The sequence below is a fragment of the Colias philodice genome, chromosome 6 (assembly GCF_061535455.1).
Source record: "Colias philodice isolate Cphi_HAF_F1 chromosome 6, ilColPhil1 Martin Lab GWU primary, whole genome shotgun sequence".
In the NCBI taxonomy this organism is placed as follows: Eukaryota; Metazoa; Arthropoda; class Insecta; order Lepidoptera; family Pieridae; genus Colias; species Colias philodice.
Genome location: NC_143091.1, coordinates 8,991,583 through 9,013,517, shown reverse-complemented (window position 1 = coordinate 9,013,517; position 21,935 = coordinate 8,991,583). Strand labels below are relative to the sequence as shown.

General features: G+C 36.5%; 5 protein-coding genes across 7 annotated transcripts; 2 read left to right on the top strand and 3 right to left on the bottom strand.

Moving 5' to 3' along the window:
• Positions 1–5: 5 nt before the first annotated feature.
• LOC149487934 (gamma-glutamylcyclotransferase-like) lies at positions 6–8,190 on the bottom strand. 2 transcript variants are annotated; one of them, XM_089696645.1, is made up of 4 exons: positions 7,808–8,190; positions 2,307–2,444; positions 2,100–2,233; positions 6–424 (listed from the first exon to the last, which is right to left on the bottom strand). In XM_089696645.1, exons 2-4 carry the CDS (start codon positions 2,421–2,423, stop codon positions 136–138), a joined length of 540 nt encoding a protein of 179 aa, XP_089552771.1. In that variant the 5' UTR covers positions 2,424–2,444; positions 7,808–8,190; the 3' UTR covers positions 6–135. The 2 variants fall into 2 exon arrangements, with proteins under 2 accessions (XP_089552771.1, XP_089552770.1); XM_089696644.1 differs by lacking the exon at positions 7,808–8,190 and adding an exon at positions 2,512–2,605.
• Positions 4,753–5,937, top strand: LOC149487935 (uncharacterized). Its single transcript, XM_089695791.1, has 2 exons — positions 4,753–5,162; positions 5,675–5,937. The coding sequence occupies exons 1-2, from the start codon at positions 4,958–4,960 to the stop codon at positions 5,935–5,937; spliced, it is 468 nt and encodes a 155-aa protein (XP_089551917.1). The 5' UTR covers positions 4,753–4,957.
• A 423-nt stretch (positions 8,191–8,613) lies between the features above and the next one.
• On the bottom strand, positions 8,614–11,009 carry LOC149487933 (glycosaminoglycan xylosylkinase homolog). Its single transcript, XM_089696643.1, has 6 exons — positions 10,385–11,009; positions 10,174–10,311; positions 9,840–10,068; positions 9,475–9,670; positions 9,141–9,341; positions 8,614–9,052 (listed from the first exon to the last, which is right to left on the bottom strand). The coding sequence occupies exons 1-6, from the start codon at positions 10,682–10,684 to the stop codon at positions 8,842–8,844; spliced, it is 1,275 nt and encodes a 424-aa protein (XP_089552769.1). The 5' UTR covers positions 10,685–11,009; the 3' UTR covers positions 8,614–8,841.
• Positions 11,010–11,450: 441 nt separating this feature from the next.
• LOC149487932 (uncharacterized) lies at positions 11,451–12,492 on the top strand. Its single transcript, XM_089696642.1, has one exon. The coding sequence runs from the start codon at positions 11,677–11,679 to the stop codon at positions 12,490–12,492; it is 816 nt and encodes a 271-aa protein (XP_089552768.1). The 5' UTR covers positions 11,451–11,676.
• A 7,077-nt stretch (positions 12,493–19,569) lies between these two features.
• On the bottom strand, positions 19,570–20,970 carry LOC149487931 (gamma-glutamylcyclotransferase-like). 2 transcript variants are annotated; one of them, XM_089695915.1, is made up of 5 exons: positions 20,932–20,970; positions 20,557–20,661; positions 20,212–20,345; positions 19,809–19,974; positions 19,570–19,733 (listed from the first exon to the last, which is right to left on the bottom strand). In XM_089695915.1, the coding sequence occupies exons 2-5, from the start codon at positions 20,605–20,607 to the stop codon at positions 19,584–19,586; spliced, it is 501 nt and encodes a 166-aa protein (XP_089552041.1). In that variant the 5' UTR covers positions 20,608–20,661; positions 20,932–20,970; the 3' UTR covers positions 19,570–19,583. The 2 variants fall into 2 exon arrangements, with proteins under 2 accessions (XP_089552041.1, XP_089552040.1); XM_089695914.1 differs by lacking the exon at positions 20,932–20,970 and having other exon boundaries at positions 20,557–20,869.
• Between the last annotated feature and the right edge of the window lie 965 nt (positions 20,971–21,935).

Below are 21,935 nucleotides of genomic sequence, written 5' to 3'. Positions count from 1 at the left end.
TATATAGACATTACATATAAATACATCACCATGACATTTAAATAGAAGAATTTTGAGATGTCATTCATAACAGCCTGCATATCACTTATATAACATTTACAATAACCATAAAAACTCAATAAAAATACTAAGAAATTACATGTTCAATTTTTCTATCATTTTTGGAGATGCTTTTTGTCCATTATGAGGAATTTTCTTAAGTTTAATCAAATACTCTTTTGGTAAATTGCATTCCATTGCTCCTTTCATTATACACTCTAAATATGTAATGGAGGGCCTCCTTTCATTTGGAATTTCCTCATCTTCTTTCCTGGGGGGTGGATTATTTGTCTGTTGGTATGTTCTGCACTGCACTATGGTACCATCAAGTGTCTCAATGTCAACAGTCTTAGGAAAATACCAATTGGTCTCCACACCTTCTTGCCTGAAAAATATGATAGGTCATTTAAATTATATACTGTACCACATAATTATTATATAATGTTTATTGATAAGGTCAGGTGGGGTAAGAGGAACATATTTCATTTTCAGTAAAATATTTTGACTGCTAGGAACAACATTTATAGCTTTTTAAGATGTTTGAAACACACAGAACTTACCTTTATGTATTAGCTTCCCGTAGGCTAAATGTCATTACTCTAATAACAGTTCTTACGAAGATATTGACATTAATGGCAAGATTGAGTAATCGTTCCTCTTCCCCCTTACAAGGGGTAAGAGGGACAGTCATTGTATTTCCTAAGATTGGAGTTTGAATTAAAATATTCGTTGCTAAATGTTCGTTAATTTGTAGATAGAATGTCTTTGGTCAATATTAGATCTTAATGTCGATGAAATAAGGTATAATTTGGAATAAAAAACAAGAATACATCAATTCGGGGTAAGAGGGACATACAGGTTCGATCAGGGGTGGCAAACTAAAAAGAAGTCGACTAGTTATAATTCTATTTTTATTTAATCATACATAGTAATGGTAAACAGTCTGTCCCTAACTAGTTTTCCTAGTTAGTTACTCTTTAAAAATAACAATGGCACTATGTGATGAGATCAATATTGCGAATCAGTATTTTAATTCATCTATTAAGAACCTTCTCCTTTTTAAGAAGTCAGTTAAAAATATAAATGATCTTCTTGATCCAAAAGAAATTCTTTGGAATTTCTGGAATTTTGAGACAGGCGAACTTAGCAAAACTTGGCGAATAGTGGTGCTTGCATCACTGTGTTCCGGTTTGGTGGTGAGATGAGGCCCTGAAGTAATTACTGGCACAGGAGGCATAATCCTTTAGGCCGGCAACGCACTTGTGACTCCTCTGGAGTTGCGAATGTCCATGGGCGGCGGAAATCGCTTAACATCAGGTGATCCGTATGCTCGTTTGCCCGCCTATTAAATAAAAAAAATATATAAAAAAAACACATGAGCGAGAAATTTTTAGTTATAATTTAAAATTTTAATAGGTACAGAACAGTCAGTCACTTCTTTTCATTTTATCCACATATAATTATAAATTAATCCATCAGTCCCCGGAATCACAGACACAATAGAAAATCTATTGTGTCGTGGCCCGATCGGGGCTTACGGTGGTCAATGGGTTAATCAAAATGTTGGTCACCCCTCACACGGGGGAAGAGAAACATATGTTCCTCTTTCACCGTCAATAGTGAGCCTCTTACCCCAGCTATTGTTTTTGAAGTCTAGGATTTTCAAGCGAAAGAAACTCACAATATTTAGTTGTTTCTTAACTAAAATGATTAATAAAAGAAATACTTACAGTTTTCTCCGTGTATCAGGATATTTAAAATATTTCTAGCACACTTTTATCACTAAAATATGGGTTCGCAAAAAAACGAGCCAACTTGGTGTTAGCCGAATTCGTAACTGTCAAATTTGTTTACATTTTTTGTGATGTCTGTGCTACGTAGCGACATCTACTCAAAACCGCTCAAACTAATTCGCCTTCACTTTTTTATCGACGGAAAGTACATAGTCATAAACGCTTCGGTTTACTAGTTATGGTCTCTAGGCCCTCTTCCCCCAGTGACCCTCTTACCCCACCTGACCTTAATGTTAGCAGAATCATCAAAATGAATTCAATACTGACCAATCTAAGGCAGGCATGTCTTTATTCTGTATTCTCCAGACAGCACCCCAAACATGAGCATTTTCAGTTGGTACAATTGTAGCTGATGATCCTCTCCAGTGATCACTGTACTTTATAAAATCTAATTGATGATTCTAGAAAAGGAAAACATAATCACAATGTAGAAAATACACAACTTTACACTGTCAATCTTATAATTTTACTTACATCCAGCCTGCCAATTCCAAGGAATTCTGCTGAAGGATTATTTATATGGATCCTTTGTTTCAATAAATTGCTTCCGTAAGCAAAATAAAGAAAGGTATCTTTCACAGGTGCGAACATGGTTAAAATATAATGTAATTTCTGTAATAATCCAAGTATTTATAAAAAGTTTTTAACTTTAAATATTTGAAGTTCATTTATCCCATACCATTCTCAATGACAGTTAAAGGTATATAATATATAAAACACTATGATAGTACATAGTATAAAACACTAGATAAGAGTTATCAGAGTAAATTGACCAGGCCTGCGACAGCTTAGTTCCAAAAAAATTCGCCAAGCGCTAGTTTCGCGAGCCTTGTTGGCAGCCATTTTGTATCGCTATTTGTCAAACTCAAATGTGTCAAATTTCAAAATGGCAAACAGTTACCTACTTATTGTGTTACTTATCCACAGTACCTAACAGAAAGAAGAAGGCAATGAGATATAATATTATACACAACCAGTGAAAACTGAAAAGAATTTGGCGTTGACCTTAATGAAGGAAAGCCCGAAAGGATATCGGTTGCTCCAAAAAATATTTAATTTGCCCAGTAAACGAACTTTAAATCGTTTGGCTGAAAATATCATTTTCAATGTGGGGCTAAATGACAATATTTTTCGAGTAATAAAGCACAAAACACAGAAATGGGACACAAAGAAGAAACTGTGTTCTATTTTGTTTGATGAGGTTGCTTTTACACCTCATCTCACTTATGTTGAGTCCCAAGATGAGATAAGAGGATTTAAAGACTTTGGGTATGGAAGAGTACTAAGATTTTGCGATCATGCCTTGGTATTCATGCTAAAAGGAGTGTGTTCAAACTGGAGACAACCTACATTATTCTTCTTTTGTGAGGGAACAACTGCAGGTGCTACAGTAGTTAGAATTTTAAAGGAAGTGGTCACTAAAGTGTCAGAGTCAGGACTGATACCTTTAGCTCTTGTATGTGACCAGGGCTCGACTTTTGGGTTGACTTTAGAAACGTGCGGCACGAATTTCGGCGCGATTTTAATTTTTATCGATCGATATTGATGCCCCGAAACATACATTAGCGGCTTTTCGTGCGGAAACGTGTAATTACAGAGAAATCTTTTTTTTAATTTTTGAGATTATGTTCAAAATTTTTTGAGTTACATTGACAAAACTACAAGAATTGTGTTTGAAAGAGATAACAAATGTCTTAATGTACATATTAAAAACCATAGTTCATTCAAAAGCATGTTGCTGAGGGGACAACAATTCATACGGGTTATTGGCGAGCATATGATTGTTTGGGGCATTATGGGTATGTTCATAAAAAAGTTAATCACTCAGACCCAGACAACCCATTTGTTGCCTCTGACCCATTTGAGTCCCAGTGGCATGTTGTAAAAAGATTTTTAAAAAAAGATAACTATAACCACCCAGCAAACTTCGGTGATAATATTATAGATTATGTGGAGACGATGGGTGGAAAAAAATAAAATGGATCCATTCATTGCCATTGTAAATTGTATCAAACATGTATACAAGATTTGAATAAATAATTATTTAAAAAAAATGTTTTTATTGTATGTATATTGCACACAAATTGTTAATCACAGAACCGAATCTGTCCACCCCGATTCCACGTGGTACTTGTCTGTCATACACTAGAGTGTATTAAAAAAGTCGGAGGCGCGGAGGAGCGTGGCGCCCGCGTGTGCTGAGGAGCAGGCAGAGTCAAGCGAGCCGGAGTGGCTGAGGCTGGTCGCCAAAGGCGACCAAAAAGCCGAAGCTACGAAGGCGAGTGAAGACTCCTGCCTGCAACGAGGTACACGGGGGCAAGCGCCACGTTCTGCAGCGCCGGAGCAGTCAAGAAAGCCCATAATCTTCGTTATATTTCTAACTACATCACTACATAGTATAAAACAAAGTCACTTTCTCTATCCCTATGTCCCTTTGTATGCTTAAATCTTTCAAACTACGCAACGGATTTTGATGCGGTTTTTTTTAATAGATAGAGTGATTCAAGAGGAAGGTTTCAGTATATAATTTATTAGGTTTAAGTCAAAGCGGGCGAAGCCACGGGCGGTAAGCTAGTATAAATATAATCTCAAAAAAAATAAAAAAAAAATAGAAGGGGGGGTTTCCTCACCCCCCCACTTTATAGGGGGTCTCTCCTTACCTCCCCCCTCCCTTTCCCTCCCCTCCCCCCCCTTAATTCGTGCCGCAAATTTCTAAAGAAATACCCGACTTTTAGAACAGCCATAAATATGTTGAAATTGGAGACTGCACGCAAAAGGATTTTAAATGATGAATGCAATGGTGAGTAGATAAAATCTCTTTATGAATGAATAGCCCTTGCATGCACATTGTCTGCTTAGAAGTTGGAAAACAATTGGGATAAAAAGTACCCATCAACATTATATCTTAATATCCATCTGTATGTTAGTACATGTCATATGTCACCTGTGTGCTTATTTTCATCTGTAATCTGACCTGTAATACTTGCATCAAATTAACTTGTTGAACTCAATATACTTTTTTGTTTGCAGATGGAACTATTGAGGTGTCAGGACAATAGTTAAGTGTAGTGTTTGATCCCCCACACCTACTTAAGGGCCTAAGGAACAACCTGCTCACGAAAGACATGCTCTTCAAAGGCCAAGTTGCCACATGGAAGGATATACAAACAGTATTTGATGCTGATTGCCAACTAGGTCACACTAGAATGCATAAAAAGCTGACAGAGCACCATGTTTATGCAGCAAAAATGAAGAAGATGAAAGTTAGTGTAGCTGCCCAAACTCTGAGTGCAACAACCAGTGGAATGCTTAAATACACTGCATTGTTCAGTAAGTATTTACTCGGTTATCAATATGCATTAAGTATCTAAAAATACTAAAATTATCCTCTTAATCACTCACTCGCTTTACTTTTATTTATTTATTTACGGTCTCCATCTTAATAAACACCATGAATTCACAATATGTAAATACTGTTATTAATTCTTAATCATATTTTACAATTTAGTCTTTATGAGTCAATAAGACATTCAATTCAAACTAATGTATGCTTTCTTAAGAGTCTTATAGAATAGAAACAGTAGTTGTTATTTTTGTTTATATTTTTTATGTGTTACTAGTTTTTGCCTGCGTTTATTCTACATATATACCTGCCTCTTGAATCACTTGTACCTGCGGTTTTTGTTAATAGATATTAACAAAAACCGCATCAAAATCTGTTGCGTAATTTTAATGGTCTAAGGTTCTAAGCACACAGGGATAGACAACGGGAAGCAACTTTGTTTACTACCTATGTAGTGATACTTATCATGTGATACTTATTTAATTATGTAATATTTCAGAAACTACAGCCTCAGGTCAAAATGTCAGTGAGACAATGGCCACAACAGGCGAAGCTGTGGAGTTCATTGACAAGCTATTTGATAGCGTGAACGGTTCTCGAGGAAGCACGGTCCGGGGCAAACTGCGTGGACCTATAAAGCCGAAAACATATCAAATTTTCAGTTTTTGGACAGAAGCCAAACAAATATTGAAAAAGCTCGCAAAAATAATAAAATCTATAAGGTTCGAGTTCCTTCTCTTAATGGATGGGTTACAACCATAGAAATCTAAATAACAAGATACATAGAAGTGCTATAATGTCATAATTCGTATGAAAACCGCTGTCGCCAAAATCAACACATTCAAACCGAAAGCTAAACAGTACACACAAGTAAACTATGCCTTTTATTGGACAGCTTGATTTTAGTGAAAACTAACTTATCTATTAAATTAAGCTTTTGAATATGTATCCTAACGCACGAATTTACGGTTTATTTTAGAATAACATCCCTAAGTATATGAGACTTTTTGCTCCAATACGAACAAACGTGATAATAAGAATGGTCGACTGTGTCATTCATTGTTATTTCGATTACTATGGTGACACTCGTAATACTTGTAAATATTCTATAATTTTAAGGAAAAACGGCATTATTTCTAAAAAAAAATATTTTCCGATGAAATATTATTCCTCTATAAGTATAATTACAACTTGTGGAAGAATTTCCGCAGTGGGAATTGCTGAAACACAACATGTATACACTCATACGTCTCCAGAGCAACTGAACAGTGACGAATGCACTGGTGATGTGCAAATCACCTGAGTGGCGACAAGGTCACGCACGCTTACGACTTCTAGTGTCTTGTTATTTAGATTTCTATGGTTACAACTGTAGAGAGTTTTGAAAGGTTGTCGAAACTGTTGTTCGAAAAATATGAAATAGAATATTTTTATCCTAGAAATGTAAATCAGGATCCTCTAGAGAACTTTTTTGGTAGGATCAGAGCCATCGATTATAGGAATGTCAATCCTGCTGCAAATACATTTATGAATGCGTTTAAATCCTTACTGATGTCCAATGTTATGGGTCCACATTCGATATACGCAAACTGTGAGGATGATGTAGGAGACACAGTAGTTGATTTTTTAAAACTCATACCCTCATCCAATGTTGATGAGAGTTCCTCATCAACATTTGATGAGGATAAAGAAAATGCCATGTGTACTAGACCCATAATATCAATAACAAATAACATTAGCAGCAGCAATTGCAACCAATCTCTAAACCCAGTCAATGAAAGATTGCGCGTGCACTCTTCTGCATATACAGCGGGGTATATGTGCAGGAGAGTGACACAAAAATTTTAGTGTAGGAGATGCTCTGAGACTTATACCCAAAAAAACAGAGATTTATTTCACAAATGGATCGAACAAAGAGAATACACCCTTTTGAAACATCACAATTTAACCTATCCATCAAAGAAATTTTTAATGATAATATATAGGGATATCTCAGGCCTTATACATGATTATTTGAATACAAAAGATGTTTAAAAAAACATTTAAAAATACAAATATTAAAACAATTTGATATAAATTGGTTGGGGTGTACACATCACAAAACAGAAGTAAAGGTGTGGTTGCTCAATTTAATGATGCATGTGCATAATTGGTGCAACATAATAAATAAAATTTTAAAAGGAGGTGTACAAGAAAAACTTGTTGAACAGATGTGTGCACCTCAACAAATTGCCTTTGACAAATATAAAGCCCATGGGCTGAGGAAAACTAAATAAAAAACTAGAATCTTAAATTTTGTTTTATTTTCATATTTCTTTCGTTATATTCGTATCCATTGAACGTAACGAAAGATACTTTGAACCTTGCAATTTATAGAATTATCCCTACAAAAAATTTCCGTGGTACATCACTATGCTATCGATATTCTATGCGTCATCGTGGCTTTTATAGCTCGCTGTGGGTCATCACTAGTAGGTGACGTTACGACACTAGCGCTTGGCGCATATTTTTAGAACTAAACGTCACCCGTAGTACTGTCCTATCTGTCTCTGACTAATATATAGTTATCTGTGAAATTGACTATAATTAAATTAACAAATTTGAAATTTCCATACAAGTAATTTTATAATACCTGTTTTGAAATTGACAGAAAAACAGATAAATGTCAAAAATCAAAAGTCAAAACCCTCTTGGTAGTAGCAAAAAATTCTCCTTTAATTTATGGAAATTTGGTATCGGCCCGTTATGCTGGTCTCGTGGACAGAGAAACTGTTCAATCCGTAGGAAACTTCACTTAATTTTCTTCAGTTAGTGCAGTGTGCGATTATTTCACGATTGCTTTATTAATTATTATTAACTTATAACTTTTCAGTTTAAGTATTATTATAGTACATTATTATCTGTGATTTGAGGAATAGCAATGGAAAATGAATAGAAATGGTTAATTTCACAACCAGGGCCAGCCAACAAATCCGTGTAGCACCGTAGTAATTTAAGTACGAACAACAAACTGAAAAGAGGAAAAAAAATAACAGGTAGCGCTTTATCTGTTATTGACAAAAACCACAGACAAAAACAGTTGTAGTGTGAAACAACCTTTACTTTTAGCGCAATAAATTTTATGACCGTCATAAAACACGAAAATTTTCAAACGCACATAAGCGCCGTGCCGCACTTGGGCAAAGTATTGAAGGACGCACTAATGCGCCCAGCCGCACTGGGTAGACTTTCTTCAACCGCGCATACGCGTTCATAGCACCACTCGAAATATTTATTGGACGCGCATGTCGGGTTAGTGAGCTATTTACTACGCATCTGCAGGTAATGCGTTTAATAGCTCAATGGTAGCACTATGTGACTATGGAATTTATGTTTATACTAAGGTTTATACACACATGGATGGATGGACATGGATAAAATTAAAGAAATATATTTTTATAAGATTTTAATTTCCAATTGCTTATAACAAATAAATAAAAAAATTCATATTTCTGTATAACATTCATTCATTGGTTATATAAAATATATACTTTTTGTAATGGTAGGTATGTCAAAATAGTGATTAACTTTCAACAAACTATTATGATCTATATAAAAAAATGTATTACTACCAATACTATTATGATCTATATAAAAAAATGTATTACATGGGTTCATGTAGAATAGTTAAAAACCATTTTTAAAAACTTTAGAACTGCCATATCGTCCTATGCAATATTGAACAGTAGCATATATTTTTAATAATCTCCGCTCCACTGCTCTAAAATGTTCTTCAGTTGCTAACTTATGGCCTTGAAAAGCTGATAGAATTTTTACTGTTTCTGTCAAACTACCGCCTGAAATAATTTCTAGGTGTTGCCAGGTTGAAGATGCCATACTGAAAAAGAAAAACCAAATGATTATTGATGATAGAAAAAAAAAATATATTTTCTATGATAAATAAATTAAAATGCAAACATCCTTACATGCAGCACTGATAAAGTGGAGCTAATATATCCAGTTCATCAACTAAAGGATTACCAAGACCTTTTCCATTATCTAATAAAATAATTTGCTCTTTATACACTTCATATCTATGTCTGTCGCCATTTTGAATAAGAAAGTCAAAAATGGCAACATCAATGAGATTAAGAAGCCTTTTTGTGCTCAATGTTCCTCTTACTTTCCTGAAAAAATGGTTTAGTTTAGCATATATTATTTAGTACTGGCGATTAAGAATTAGCATGTAGTGTTTTTTTTTTGGTAACATATTATTGTTTTTTTAACTTATTAATTTTTTATTAAATGTTTCATACTTACGTACAAAAGTCATTGTCGGTTTCCCATTCCATTTTTTTGCTACTGTATGATCTCCTCCACGGAGACTTGTATACTTTAAATGTTTTGTCTAAAAAGAGTATTGCTGCTCCTTCTACTTGTCCCTTACTGTCGGGACATACTGTTTCATTCACTTTACAATAAAAGCATTTTCCATAAATACATAATGCTCCATTATCTATAAAAAAAAATTTGATAATAACCAATTTATTTAAGGAATGGAATTATTCACACAACTTATTTGTAATTAAAAAGAACATATAGAAATAGATTTATTAACATTCATCATAAAAAGTATCTTGGTATGAAACTGTTAATAAATTTTCTAGTATCTGATTAAATATTACCATTTTTTACCATAGTTCTCCTTAAGCCTGATGTAGCAACTGGCACAATATCCTTATCCAAATGTATGTGACGAATTACTGATGGTGCAATCCATTTAAAGTTTAAAACCATGGCCAGGTAGTATGCAAATACTTCCGAGTTGTGCCGGTCAAACCCCGCATAGATATTGCCTTTGATTACATGATCTAAGTTATATCTCTTTGGTTTAAAGTACACTTTTTGTTTACCCTAAAAATACATATAAGATAATTTTATTACTAAGCTGTGAATAATATAACTGATCCATTTAAGATTCTTATTACAGTTTTAACAAACAAAGAGTATAATGCATACCTCTATGAGAAGTAAAAGCTTTAACTGGGTTCCTTTGAGTGCATTATCCACCAACGCTATCTGTGAGGACTGCAAAGCATGTAATATCTTGCCGCCAACACCATTCTCATGAGGGAATAGTGATTGATTACTGATCCACTGAAATGTGATAAATTATCACATTAGAATGTATATCATCAATGCAATTTCACTCAATATAAATAATACTCACTTTATCAGTTTCATCCCAAACAGATGCTGGATTGTCATTTTTGCTTGAATTAAATGAACTTACTAGTGATTTTTGTATTTTAATAAACTTTGAGTTCTTTATCTTATATTGGCTTGGCAAATAATTAAGATATTCATATATATCTTTAAAAACATTAGATGTCAGGTCAAACCTAAGGTTCGGTACGTTGAACTTTGGGGATTTTCGGTCAATTGTATTTAGTGTATAGAAAAAATAAATGTTGAGGATAACAAGGGCAAGCAAAAATACAGAAAAGCTGAACGCATAATTTAATGACATTGTGTTTTCTCATGAATATACTTCCATGGTCACATTGTAAACTCTCACCTCTTTAAACTCGATAGGTCGCAAAATACCTACATATTACATTTTTTTATAAAGGATCTTTTAGGATAATCTTGATCTCAATTTATATAATTAATTGCAAGTTAATAAACAATGTTTCTGATAAATTTAGTGTTCATATCTATACATGAAGTAAAAAGATAATTACTTATGAACACATGTATTAAATGTAAATATTGTTAAAAAGTTTATTTATTTGTTTTATGTTTAAAATTTCTATTTATAAACTCTAACCTCAAAATAAAAATGTCATTTTTGATTTGGAAAAATTGACATATTTTGTCATTGTCATTCAAGTTTTTTTTTACATCAGAGGATGGATACTTGTTATTTTATTTAGGTTACAATCAGTGTTGCAATATTACCAACATATACAAATTACAAAGATGATAGATACTTAATATTATAAGTGTGTAATACTATATTATAACGTAAGCCTTTGGGGTATATTTTATAAATAATTTATATCATTGCTTTCTTGTATGCCGTATATAAGTCCCATACTATATTATAATGTCAGCCGCCTATCCCTATGAATAGTAGGCTCCGATCTGCACATAGCTACACCACTCGTGATTATCCACAGCACGCGTCCTTATCACACATCTATAGTGTGTCTATAGCACGCATCCTTCCATATCAAAAATGTATCTTATATGAATCCGTATCCACCAACCAGTCCTAAGCTATAAGCATTGTAGGGGTTTTGCTGACTTACAAAACACATAATGTAATAATAAATGTAATGTATTATATACAGTGTGAAACTCCCAATTGTCGTTGCCGGACGTTTACGCCGTGCGCAATAAATATGTATGCTTCGTAAGCGAGTATTTCATTTAGTACACCCAAACACCTAAAGTGGTGACCCCGCGTTCTTCGCGCATACAAGTTCGCGCCGCGAAAATTATTAAATTAAATTTAAAATGGCACATCCACCAACTATTGATATGGCGGCGATAACACTCACATCGAAGATACCGGATTTTTGGATGGACCAGCCCAGGATATGGTTTATACGGGTCGAATGTATGCTAGCCCCTCAAAAATTGTCGGATGAGGCTAAGTACGACATCGTTGTTTCAAAATTAAGTAAAGAAGCAATTCAACAAGTGACCGACGTCCTCATCGACCCACCTGCGACTCACAAATTCGAAGCACTGAAACAGCGGTTACTGGCTGTTTATGAGGAATCCAAAAACCGCCAGCTTCAAAAATTAATTGGTGAGATGGAGCTAGGTGAACAAAAGCCCTCGCAACTGCTGCGAAGGATGAAGGAGCTCGCCAAGGACAAAATCCCTGATGACACATTACGGATTCTGTGGCAAGGACATCTGCCCAACGCTGTACGAGCCGTTCTCGCGGTTTCGGATACCAAATCCCTCGACAGCTTAGCTGCCATCGCAGACAACGTTTTGGAGTCTACACAAAGCGTCAGTAGCGTCAATGAAGTGACACAAAAGCAGCACCAGCCTTCTACGAGTGCAACTAACAAGGATACGGAGCTCATAATGGCGGAAATCGCCAAGCTAACCCTCAAAGTGGCCAACTTGGAGAGATCCAGACCAGCACGGCGATGGAACTACCGTGGACGTCCACGTTCTCAGAGTCGTAACCGTGCACACTCAGCACCTCGACGAAGTCCAAACAGTCCAGGCTGGCTTTGCTTTTACCATCATCGTTTCCGGGACAACGCACGGAACTGTAAGGAGCCCTGCGCGTGGAAGGTCAAGGAAAACTAAACAAGGTGCAGCCTGCGGCGGAAGTCTGCACCATCCAACCCTGTAATCGCCTACGCATCACCGACATAAATAGTGGTTTAAAGTTTTTAATTGACACTGGTGCGAATATCTCTGTTTTGCCAATAGGTAAACGATGTCAAACAAGTAAGTGCAGTGATTATAAATTATTCGCAGCAAATGGTACTGAAATAAAAACCTACGGTACTAAGTCTCTAGTTCTAAATTTAAAGTTAAGGCGACCTTATCGGTGGGATTTCGTAATTGCTGACGTGAAACAACCAATTTTAGGAGCAGATTTTTTAAGTTATTATAAGTTACTAGTTGATGTCAGCTCACGAAAACTCATTGATCAAATTACAGATTTAAAAGTAATAGGTTCGATTGTTTGCGTCACTGAGCCATCCGTACTATCTTTTAGTGTAGGGCATCCATATTATAATTTGTTACGGGACTTTCCCAATTTAACTAAACCTACATCATTTTTAAATTTGCCACCTAGTTCTATACAACATTGTATAGAAACTACCGGACCTCCGGTATATGCTAGGGCGAGACCGTTACCTCCAGATAAGTATAAACTTGTAAAGAAAGAATTTGAAAAGATGCAAGAGCTAGGTATATGTCGTCAATCTAAAAGCGCTTGGGCGAGTCCTCTCCATGTGGTTACTAAGAAAAATGGAGATATTAGGCCTTGTGGTGATTATCGCAGGCTTAACGCAATCACCAAGCCGGATCGTTACCCTATTCCCCGTCTCCAGGACTTTACGTACATCTTAGCAGGTAAGACTTGTTTTTCAAAAATTGACATAAATAGAGCATACCATTTTATAGAAACTGCACCTCAAGACGTAGAGAAAACAGCAATTATTACACCTTTCGGACTATTTGAATTTCCAAGGATGACTTTTGGTTTATGTAATGCAGCCCAAACATTTCAGAGATTCATGGACACCGTATTCAATGGCCTAGATTTTATTTTTAATTATATTGATGACGCCTTGATCGCTAGCGAAAATGAAACCCAACACCTTGAGCACTTGCGTATTGTTTTTCAACGTTTATCGCAAAATAATATTACAATTAATTTAAATAAATGTTCTTTCGGACAGTCTCAGCTTGAATATTTAGGTTTTTATGTTTCAAAGGATGGAATTCGACCTTCTGAAGATAAAGTTAAAGCGATAATAGATTATCCTAGACCTGAAACCGTATCAGGATTACGTCGTTTTACCGGTATGATTAATTTTTATCGTGCTCATTTACCGCACGCCGCGTCATATCAGGCAATTTTTAATAGGTATTTAGGTAGTACTAAAAAGAACGACCAAACCAAAATTGATTGGTCACAGGAAGCAATCGAAGCGTTTGAACAATGTAAGACAGGTCTTAAACAGGCCGCTACATTGGCTCATCCACGAGTAGATTCGAATTTAGCTTTAATGACTGATGCATCAGATACATGCGTAGGAGCCGTCTTGCAGCAACAGGTTAATGGCTGTTGGCAACCCTTAGGATACTTTTCAAGAAAGTTAACTAATGCACAGCAAAAATACTCTACGTATGATCGAGAGTTACTTGCGATTTATTTAGCAATTAAGCATTTTCGAAAATTATTTGAAGGACGACGCATTACTGTTTTTACGGATCATAAACCTCTAACATACGCATTTTTAAAATTAGGTAAAGAATCTAATGAAACACCGAGGAGAATACGACACTTAATTTATATCAGCGAATTTACAACGGATATACAACATATTACTGGCAAAAATAATATAGTAGCCGATTCTTTGTCACGAATAGAAACAATATATTTTCCTACCGTTTTAGATTATAATGAATTAGCAGAATCGCAATCAATGGACGACTATTTGACGAATAATAACACGAATTTATTAAAGAAAATGTTTATACCTACTTGTAATAAAGCGATTTTTTGTGATTTTTCGACAGGTACTGCTCGACCTTATTTAACAGACAAATTTAGACGTTTAGCTTTTAACAGTATACACAATATCAGCCATCCAGGGGTTCGAGCTACCCGAAAATTAGTTACGGAAAAGTTTTATTGGCCAAAAATGAATTCCGACATTAATTTATGGTCAAAAACGTGTCTGGAATGTCAACGTTCTAAGATAGATAGACATTCAGTTGCTGACTTAGGTAAATTTCCAAATGCTGATCGGTTCGAACATATCCATGTCGACATAATAGGTCCATTACCCATAATAGAACATGGATATAGATACTGTTTAACTGTCATTGATCGATACACACGCTGGCCCGAGGCTTTACCTATTCGTGATATTACCGCCGAGACAGTAGCAAAATTTTTATACGAAAATTGGATATGTCGCTATGGTTGTCCAATCAAACTCACGAGTGATCAAGGTCGGCAATTTGAGAGTTCATTGTTTAGAGAACTTATGAATTTACTAGGTATAAATAGGATTCGTACGACTAGTTATCACCCTCAGGCAAACGGCGCTGTAGAACGCTGGCATAGGACACTCAAAGCAGCGCTTATGGCACGTTTATCAAGTAAGTCATGGGTTCAGGAGTTGCCCACAGTTCTTTTAGGTTTACGAGCCGCGTATAGAAGCGATTCTGGAGTTTCAGCTGCTCAACTAACCTTCGGGCGTACCCTACGGTTACCCGGAGATTTTTATGACAGCACGAAAAATACTACATCATTAGAACCTTCCGAATATATAAAACAAATACAGAGTCAAGTTAAGTCATTACAACCAGTTCCCGAATCTCATAGTAATACTCGTTCATTTTTCGTTCATCCCGATCTTTCCAAAGTAAATTTCGTTTTTGTACGGGATGACTCAGTGCGTAAACCTTTGAAACCACCCTATGACGGTCCTTACCGCGTAGTGGAAAGGAGGTCCAAGGTTTACATCGTGCAGTTACCAAATCGGCAAACTGCAATCTCGATAGACCGACTCAAACCAGCGTACGTATTAGCCGAAAATGAATCAAAGATAACTGAATCGAAAGATACACCTGAACCTCCCGTTTCACCAGGAATTGAACCCACGACCTCAGTTCGAAGAACCCGTTACGGTCGTGTCATTAAACCCACAGTACGTTTTAATATATAATTTTAAGTATGTTATCCACTAAATACGTTAATAGCTGTTACTATATGATTTTATACCCTATTTAGCTCTATAAAACATAGTATCGCATTCGATTTATGTTTAGTGTAACATAGCCGTAAGTTTCGCAATTGTAACTTATTATATGTAACGTACTGTAATGTGACACGCTTGCTTAATACGACCAATTTGTGTGATAATCATGTAACTTGTATCTGCCTGTTTTCTATTAATTGTTTAAATTTCTCTATATTATTTTTTTTTTGTAAAAGGGGGGGAATATTGTAGGGGTTTTGCTGACTTACAAAACACATAATGTAATAATAAATGTAATGTATTATATACAGTGTGAAACTCCCAATTGTCGTTGCCGGACGTTTACGCCGTGCGCAATAAATATGTATGCTTCGTAAGCGAGTATTTCATTTAGTACACCCAAACACCTAAAGCATCAATTAATATGATTGGTGGATATGAAACGCATCTACATTTTACAGTTCCGTAGGCTAACGTAGCATAGTACATCTCCAATGGAAAGGTTAAGTTCACCTTTATAATCCAAAAAAAGGATGAGATGCCATTATTGGCATTACAAAACTAAGCAACACCGCGCCGCGACCTCTCGCCGCCTGATATTAAAATATGTACTCGGGCCACTTTCGGGCCATATCTTCTTTCTTTTAAGCCTTAATTCACCCATAGTCGGGTATAGGCCTCCTCATGTTTTTTCCACTCTTTGCGGTCTTTGGCCAGACGCATCCAAGATTTACCCGCTGTTCTAGAAATATCGTCGGACCACCGTGCTTTCGGTTTGCCTGGCTTACGTCGACCACTCCATGGTCTCCATTCCGCTACTTTTAACGCCCATCGTCCGTCACTTCTTCGGCACATGTGGCCTGCCCATCTCCACTTGAGTTGGCATACTTTGAGAACAATATCAGTAACCTTTGTACGTTTTCTGATAGTTCTATTTGGTATGTGGTCTAGAAGGGAGATACCGAGCATAGCACGTTCCATTGAACGTTGAGCTACTTGCAGTTTGTGAGTAACTTTTTTAGTTAATGTCCACGTTTCTGCACCGTATGTCATCGAAGGTGTGACGCATTGATCAAACATTCGCCGCCTGAGAAATAGTGGGATCTTCTGGTTTTTAAGGATATCGGCAAGTTTACTGAAAGCCGCCCAACCTAGCTGTATTCTCCTGTCTATTTCATCTGTCTGCCCATCCCCTTCCAGTTGTATGGTTTGGCCTAGGTATATGTATGCTGTTACTCTTTGTATTGCGTGTTCCCTAACGGCTAAGCTGTTCAAGTTAGGGTATTCTCTGCACATGAACTTGGTTTTGTGTGTGTTCATTTTTAATCCAACAGCGAGCGAAGCGTTGTACAATTGCTCGATCATCACTTGTAAGGCATCGGGTGTGTGTGCGAATAGGATGATATCATCAGCAAAGCGTAGGTGGGATAAAAATTCTCCGTTGATATTCAGACCTGTTGATGACCAATCCAACGTTCTAAATACGTCCTCTAAGGCCGCTGTAAACAATTTTGGCGATATTGTATCTCCTTGTCGAACGCCCCGTTGAATAGGAATAGGTTGGGTCAGTTGATGAAGTTTGACCTGGAGAGTAGCACCGCGGTAAATTTCTTTCAAAATTTCCACATATCTCGTGTCAATTTGACAGCGTTGTAGAGCATGGAATACTGCCCAGTGTTCTAGGGTGTCGAAAGCCTTTTCATAATCAATAAAAGCTACACATAATGACTGACAGTATTCTGCGCATTTTTCTATGACCTGGCGCACGGTAAATATGTGATCAATTGTTGAGAAATTGCGTCTGAATCCCGCTTGCTCCACTGGTTGTTCAGCGTCGAGTTTACTAGCAAGTCTATTTGTCAGTAGTCTGGTAAAAACTTTATAGATGTGAAGAAGGATCGATATAGGCCTATAGTTGGCAAGATTGGCCTTGTCACCTTTCTTGTACAATAATGTGACTATAGCATTTTTCCATTTTTCAGGAGCTCGCCCTTGTATAAGCACATTATTGTAAAGTTGTTGGAGTTCTTTGAGAAATACCGGGCCTGCTTTTATGAGCAATTCAACTGGAATATTGTCTTCACCGGGCACTTTTTCACATTTCATTTGCTTCAAGGCAGTTTTTATTTCATAGAGACTGAAGTCAGGTAAGTCTTCCGTGTAGTGCCTCGTTAATTTAGCTCTGCAGTCTCCCGGTATAGAAACAGGTCGTGATGATGAGGTGTAGAGGTTGGAATAAAACTTTTCAACAATCTCCATAATCTTTTCTAGATCGTTGGTCTCTTTCCCATTTTCTGCCTTCAGTCTACAAATATGCTGGCTACCACTTGACAACTTTTTCCTGAATACTTTGGGCCCTCGGTTCTTAGTAATAGTATCCATTATAGTGTCGTGGATATGATTCCTGCAGTCCCGCCGTATAGCATTTTTAACTTTTTTGTTAAATTCTGAAATACCGCTTGAGTGATTAGTGAGTAGAGTGCGTCTTCGATCGATCAGGTTTTGGGTGGTCACTGATAATATATGTGATTTCTTGTTGACTTTTGGTTTGCTAAACTCAATTGCAGCCGTTTTAAGTGCATTTGATAGATGATCATTAATGTTTTCAATGTCTTCCTCTATACTTTTCTCTCTAAGCAGATCTTGCACACGCTGTTGAAATTGGTCGGTATTGGCGGATATAGCATTTAAATTATATTTTACATGTCTTCTTTGTATGAGTTTCGAGCGTTCAACCTTTGTATTCAACCGGATTTTAGCTCTAACTATCCTGTGGTCACTACCCATGTTGATGCAGTTTAAAGTACTGACGTCAGTTATTACGTATTTCTTGTTTGTTAGAATGTAATCTATTTGATTTTTAGTTATACCATCTGGACTAGCCCAGGTCCACTTCCGGTTATTCTTTTTTTGAAAAAATGTATTCATTGCATATAATTTATGTTTAATTAGAAAGTTTACTAGTAATTGACCTCTACTATTTCTGGTACCCAATCCATGCCTTCCTATATATTCGTCATTTATTGTAGATCCTTCTCCAATCTTTGAATTGAAATCACCCATAACAATAGTATAGTAGCAAGGCGAAGTGTTAAGAGCGTCCTCTAGGTGACCATAGAATTCATCAACAACCAAGTCGGGGCAGGAGCTCGTTGGTGCGTACACCTGCACAACTTTTAGTTTGAGACGCCTATTGACGTTAAAAATAGCGTAAATTACCCTAGATGAAACAGGGGTCACGCTCTTTAGAAGATGTGCAAAGGATTTATTAATTAAAATTCCAACACCACCCTGTGAGTTCTCATTTCCTTTGTGGTAAAGAAGGTGGCCAGACGGTAGTCTTGTGAGACCTTCACCCTGCCGGCGTGTTTCGCAAAGACCCATAACTGTCCAATTGATTTTGTTCAGGACGCTGTTTTCAAGTTCCACAAGATGTTCATTTTTAAGAAGACTTCTCACATTAAACGTAGCAAAATTTAGAGTGTTTTTATGGCAGCCGGATCCCGTCCAGAGATTTTTAGCACCCCCTGTCCTGTCGGATCCCCGACCGCTGCCGTAGTCAGGCCTAACAGGACCGCTGGGAACTGGGGGCCGTGGTTTGTTGACTTTATTCATATTTATCATGAGGGGTTTTAGCCGTGAAACGCCGTGCTGGCTACTGCAAGTTGGCGAGTCCACGCTTTCAGAGGGTATTTACTCCTCTGGGCTTGTGGTAGCCCTCTCTGCATGTATGCAGAGTGTTCGGGTTATTTGACCGCCGCCCGATACTCGGCGTTGACGGTTTTACGGTTTGCTAGGTCGAATGCGCAAGAACCAACCTTCCTCCTTTCTCACCCGGGCTTAGGACCGGCCACGGCGGAGTTATATAGTTACTTATTATTATTTCGGGCCATATAGTTACTTATTTATTATTAATAGTAAAAAAAATCTGGGTACAAATCTACTTTATTACATATTTTGTACATGTGTTGTATTAAACGGATAACCAAGCTGTTTTCGTAAACTTACAACTGCAATTTGTCCATTTGTGGGAAATGTATAAATGTATCCTATGTAGTGAGCAGGAAGACCGCATTGGTACGCACCTAATGCTATAACCTAAAAATAAAACGATAAGTAAAAGTCTAATTAATCATTCCATTATTGTATAAATTTATAAATTTCAATTGTAACCTGTAAGTATGTGTTGCTAGGTCGTCTTTCAGGAGGTAAGTTTTCTGGAGAAACCACGGGAGGGTTGTTTATTAGCTGGTATGTGCGAGCGGTTACTTCATGTCCCTCGGGTGTAAGAACTTTCACATACTTTGGATAATATAGTCCTCGATGCACACCTTCTTGGCTAGTTTATAATATATGAAATAAATAATTCAGCTTCCTTTATTAAAATGTTACTAAAACGTGATTAACTAGCTATGCAACTTTCGATATGTACCAAGTAGGTACCAACCAATTTTAATTAAAAGGCTTAATATCTGAGCTAGCTAGGTAGGTACTTGATGTCCAATGTTTACTATGAACTAAGTTTTTAAAGTCTTTATATAACTCGTTATTGAATAAGCATGTAAAGAAAAGTTACCCATCTAGAGCTGCGATCTCGCTGATATCAATTGCCCAAATAGCTCCCCACACGTCACTTCGAAAATGTTCAGCGATGGTGGCAACTGCTCCACGCCAATTAGCCAAATATTTATCGAAATCTAATCTGTAATGCTACAAAAAACGGCTAACGGCTTCATGAAATTTTAGTCTTGTCTTGTCTTAGAAGTACATAATTCCGTTTTTTTTTAATCACCGCCTAATTTAACTTACTGGCACTGGGGTATGTTGACATATTCAAGAATAAATGATTTGAAGTTTGAACTTTATCTCATGACTGTTATAGATCTACTTAAGAGAAAGAAATATACTAAATTGCACTTACTGGTAATTTTGCTGGCGTTATAAATACAGCAGACGGGGAATTTATCCGCATTCTTCTATCCAAGAGGTTACTGCCGTATGCGAAATAAAGAAACTTTCTTTCATGCTGAGAAAAATTGCATGTGCTCAGTAGAACATTATAAAGTATCAAAAATAATAGTATAAGTTGCATTGTCGCGTTACATGTGTAAAGATTAAAATTGAAATGGTGTAACTAGCATGAACAATGTTGTAGCTGCGTATAAATCATATTTTGATAACAATCGTAATCTAACAATGGCATCGTTGAGACTATTGAAATTATATTTCATCTGATTAAAACTAAATATTAGAGATCTGTACTGGAAGGGTAAAAATGCTATAGGTACCTACCTACCTTATTTGCATAATATACAGTTTATATGTAGCACATGGCTGATGGCACTTATTCACATCTGTTTGAAGTTGAAAAGTAGAGGAAGTTTATACTTATGTAAATATCTTATGTACGAGGCTTGCTGCTATTGCTTCACGTATACCAGATTTCGGTCGCCACCAGAGCGATGCATAAATTTCAATATTTGACAAACACATCAACATTATCAGCAACAAATTTGAAGCTATTGCAGATCCTTTAGCAACCGTATGTAATTAAATTTTCACTTACACGATTTGCTTAGTTTTTCAAAGACAAAGGATGTGAAAAACGTACAATATTATTATTAGCTAAAGAGTTTGTTTGTATGTTGCGCGCTGATCTCAGAAACCAAAGGTCCGATTTGAAAAATTATTTCACTTTTAGGTACATATGTAGTCCACACAGGTAGTCCATTTATCGTGGATAGCTATATAATTATAAATCATCACGCTTAGATCAATAGTAGCATGCAGGTAAAGCGATAATATGCGAAACCTTCACAAAAACTCTGAGCAAAATTACATTGTGCTGTGACAGCATACTTAATATTTTGTATATCAAGACGCTGCGCCGCATGCACGCGACAACAAGCACACTTGTTTGTCCCCGATACTAACGTGATTACGTCCAATCAGCAGTGTCGTCGCCCTAATTGGGCGCACCCGTTGCGAGGGCGGGCTTTTTTAACAGTTTATACAAACACGCTTTACGCCAAGCTTCAGCGCTGCCTTGAAACCCTTCGCAGACTGCCCTATTTGCTTTCGATAAGCCTTCATTGTATATTCATCGCTTTTGTCTAGCTGATGATTTGCTATGTGTATGTTGGTTTTTTGTGTGTTATTGTAATCATATGCATCGTTACGGTGAGTATAAATGAAATTAAAAATATGACGTTTTAAGAGATGAAAATAAAAGCAATAATTTATATGAGCTTTCCGAGACTAGGGAACGTTTTTTTTTTCTAAGTTCGCTTCAAACACTTT

Excerpts from the sequence above, each read along its gene's own strand:
- LOC149487934 (XM_089696644.1), bottom strand. Across the intron at positions 2,234-2,306 it reads TTGGAATTGGCAGGCTGGAT|AATCATCAATTAGATTTTAT; the intron begins GTAAGTAAAATT and ends TTCCTTTTCTAG. Across the intron at positions 425-2,099 it reads GACATGCCTGCCTTAGATTG|GCAAGAAGGTGTGGAGACCA; the intron begins GTCAGTATTGAA and ends CATATTTTTCAG.
- LOC149487932 (XM_089696642.1), top strand. The coding sequence starts at position 11,677 with ATGGCACATCCACCAACTATTGATATGGCGGCGATAACACTCACATCG.
- LOC149487933 (XM_089696643.1), bottom strand. The coding sequence starts at position 10,684 with ATGTCATTAAATTATGCGTTCAGCTTTTCTGTATTTTTGCTTGCCCTT. Across the intron at positions 10,312-10,384 it reads TTTGGGATGAAACTGATAAA|TGGATCAGTAATCAATCACT; the intron begins GTGAGTATTATT and ends ATCACATTTCAG. Across the intron at positions 9,053-9,140 it reads CCACTTTATCAGTGCTGCAT|TATGGCATCTTCAACCTGGC; the intron begins GTAAGGATGTTT and ends TTTCTTTTTCAG.
- LOC149487931 (XM_089695914.1), bottom strand. The coding sequence starts at position 20,727 with ATGCAACTTATACTATTATTTTTGATACTTTATAATGTTCTACTGAGC. Across the intron at positions 20,346-20,556 it reads TAACGCCAGCAAAATTACCA|CATTACAGATTAGATTTCGA; the intron begins GTAAGTGCAATT and ends CGTTTTTTGTAG. Across the intron at positions 19,975-20,211 it reads GAGATCGCAGCTCTAGATGG|CCAAGAAGGTGTGCATCGAG; the intron begins GTAACTTTTCTT and ends ATTATAAACTAG.
- LOC149487935 (XM_089695791.1), top strand. The coding sequence starts at position 4,958 with ATGCTCTTCAAAGGCCAAGTTGCCACATGGAAGGATATACAAACAGTA. Across the intron at positions 5,163-5,674 it reads TAAATACACTGCATTGTTCA|AAACTACAGCCTCAGGTCAA; the intron begins GTAAGTATTTAC and ends GTAATATTTCAG.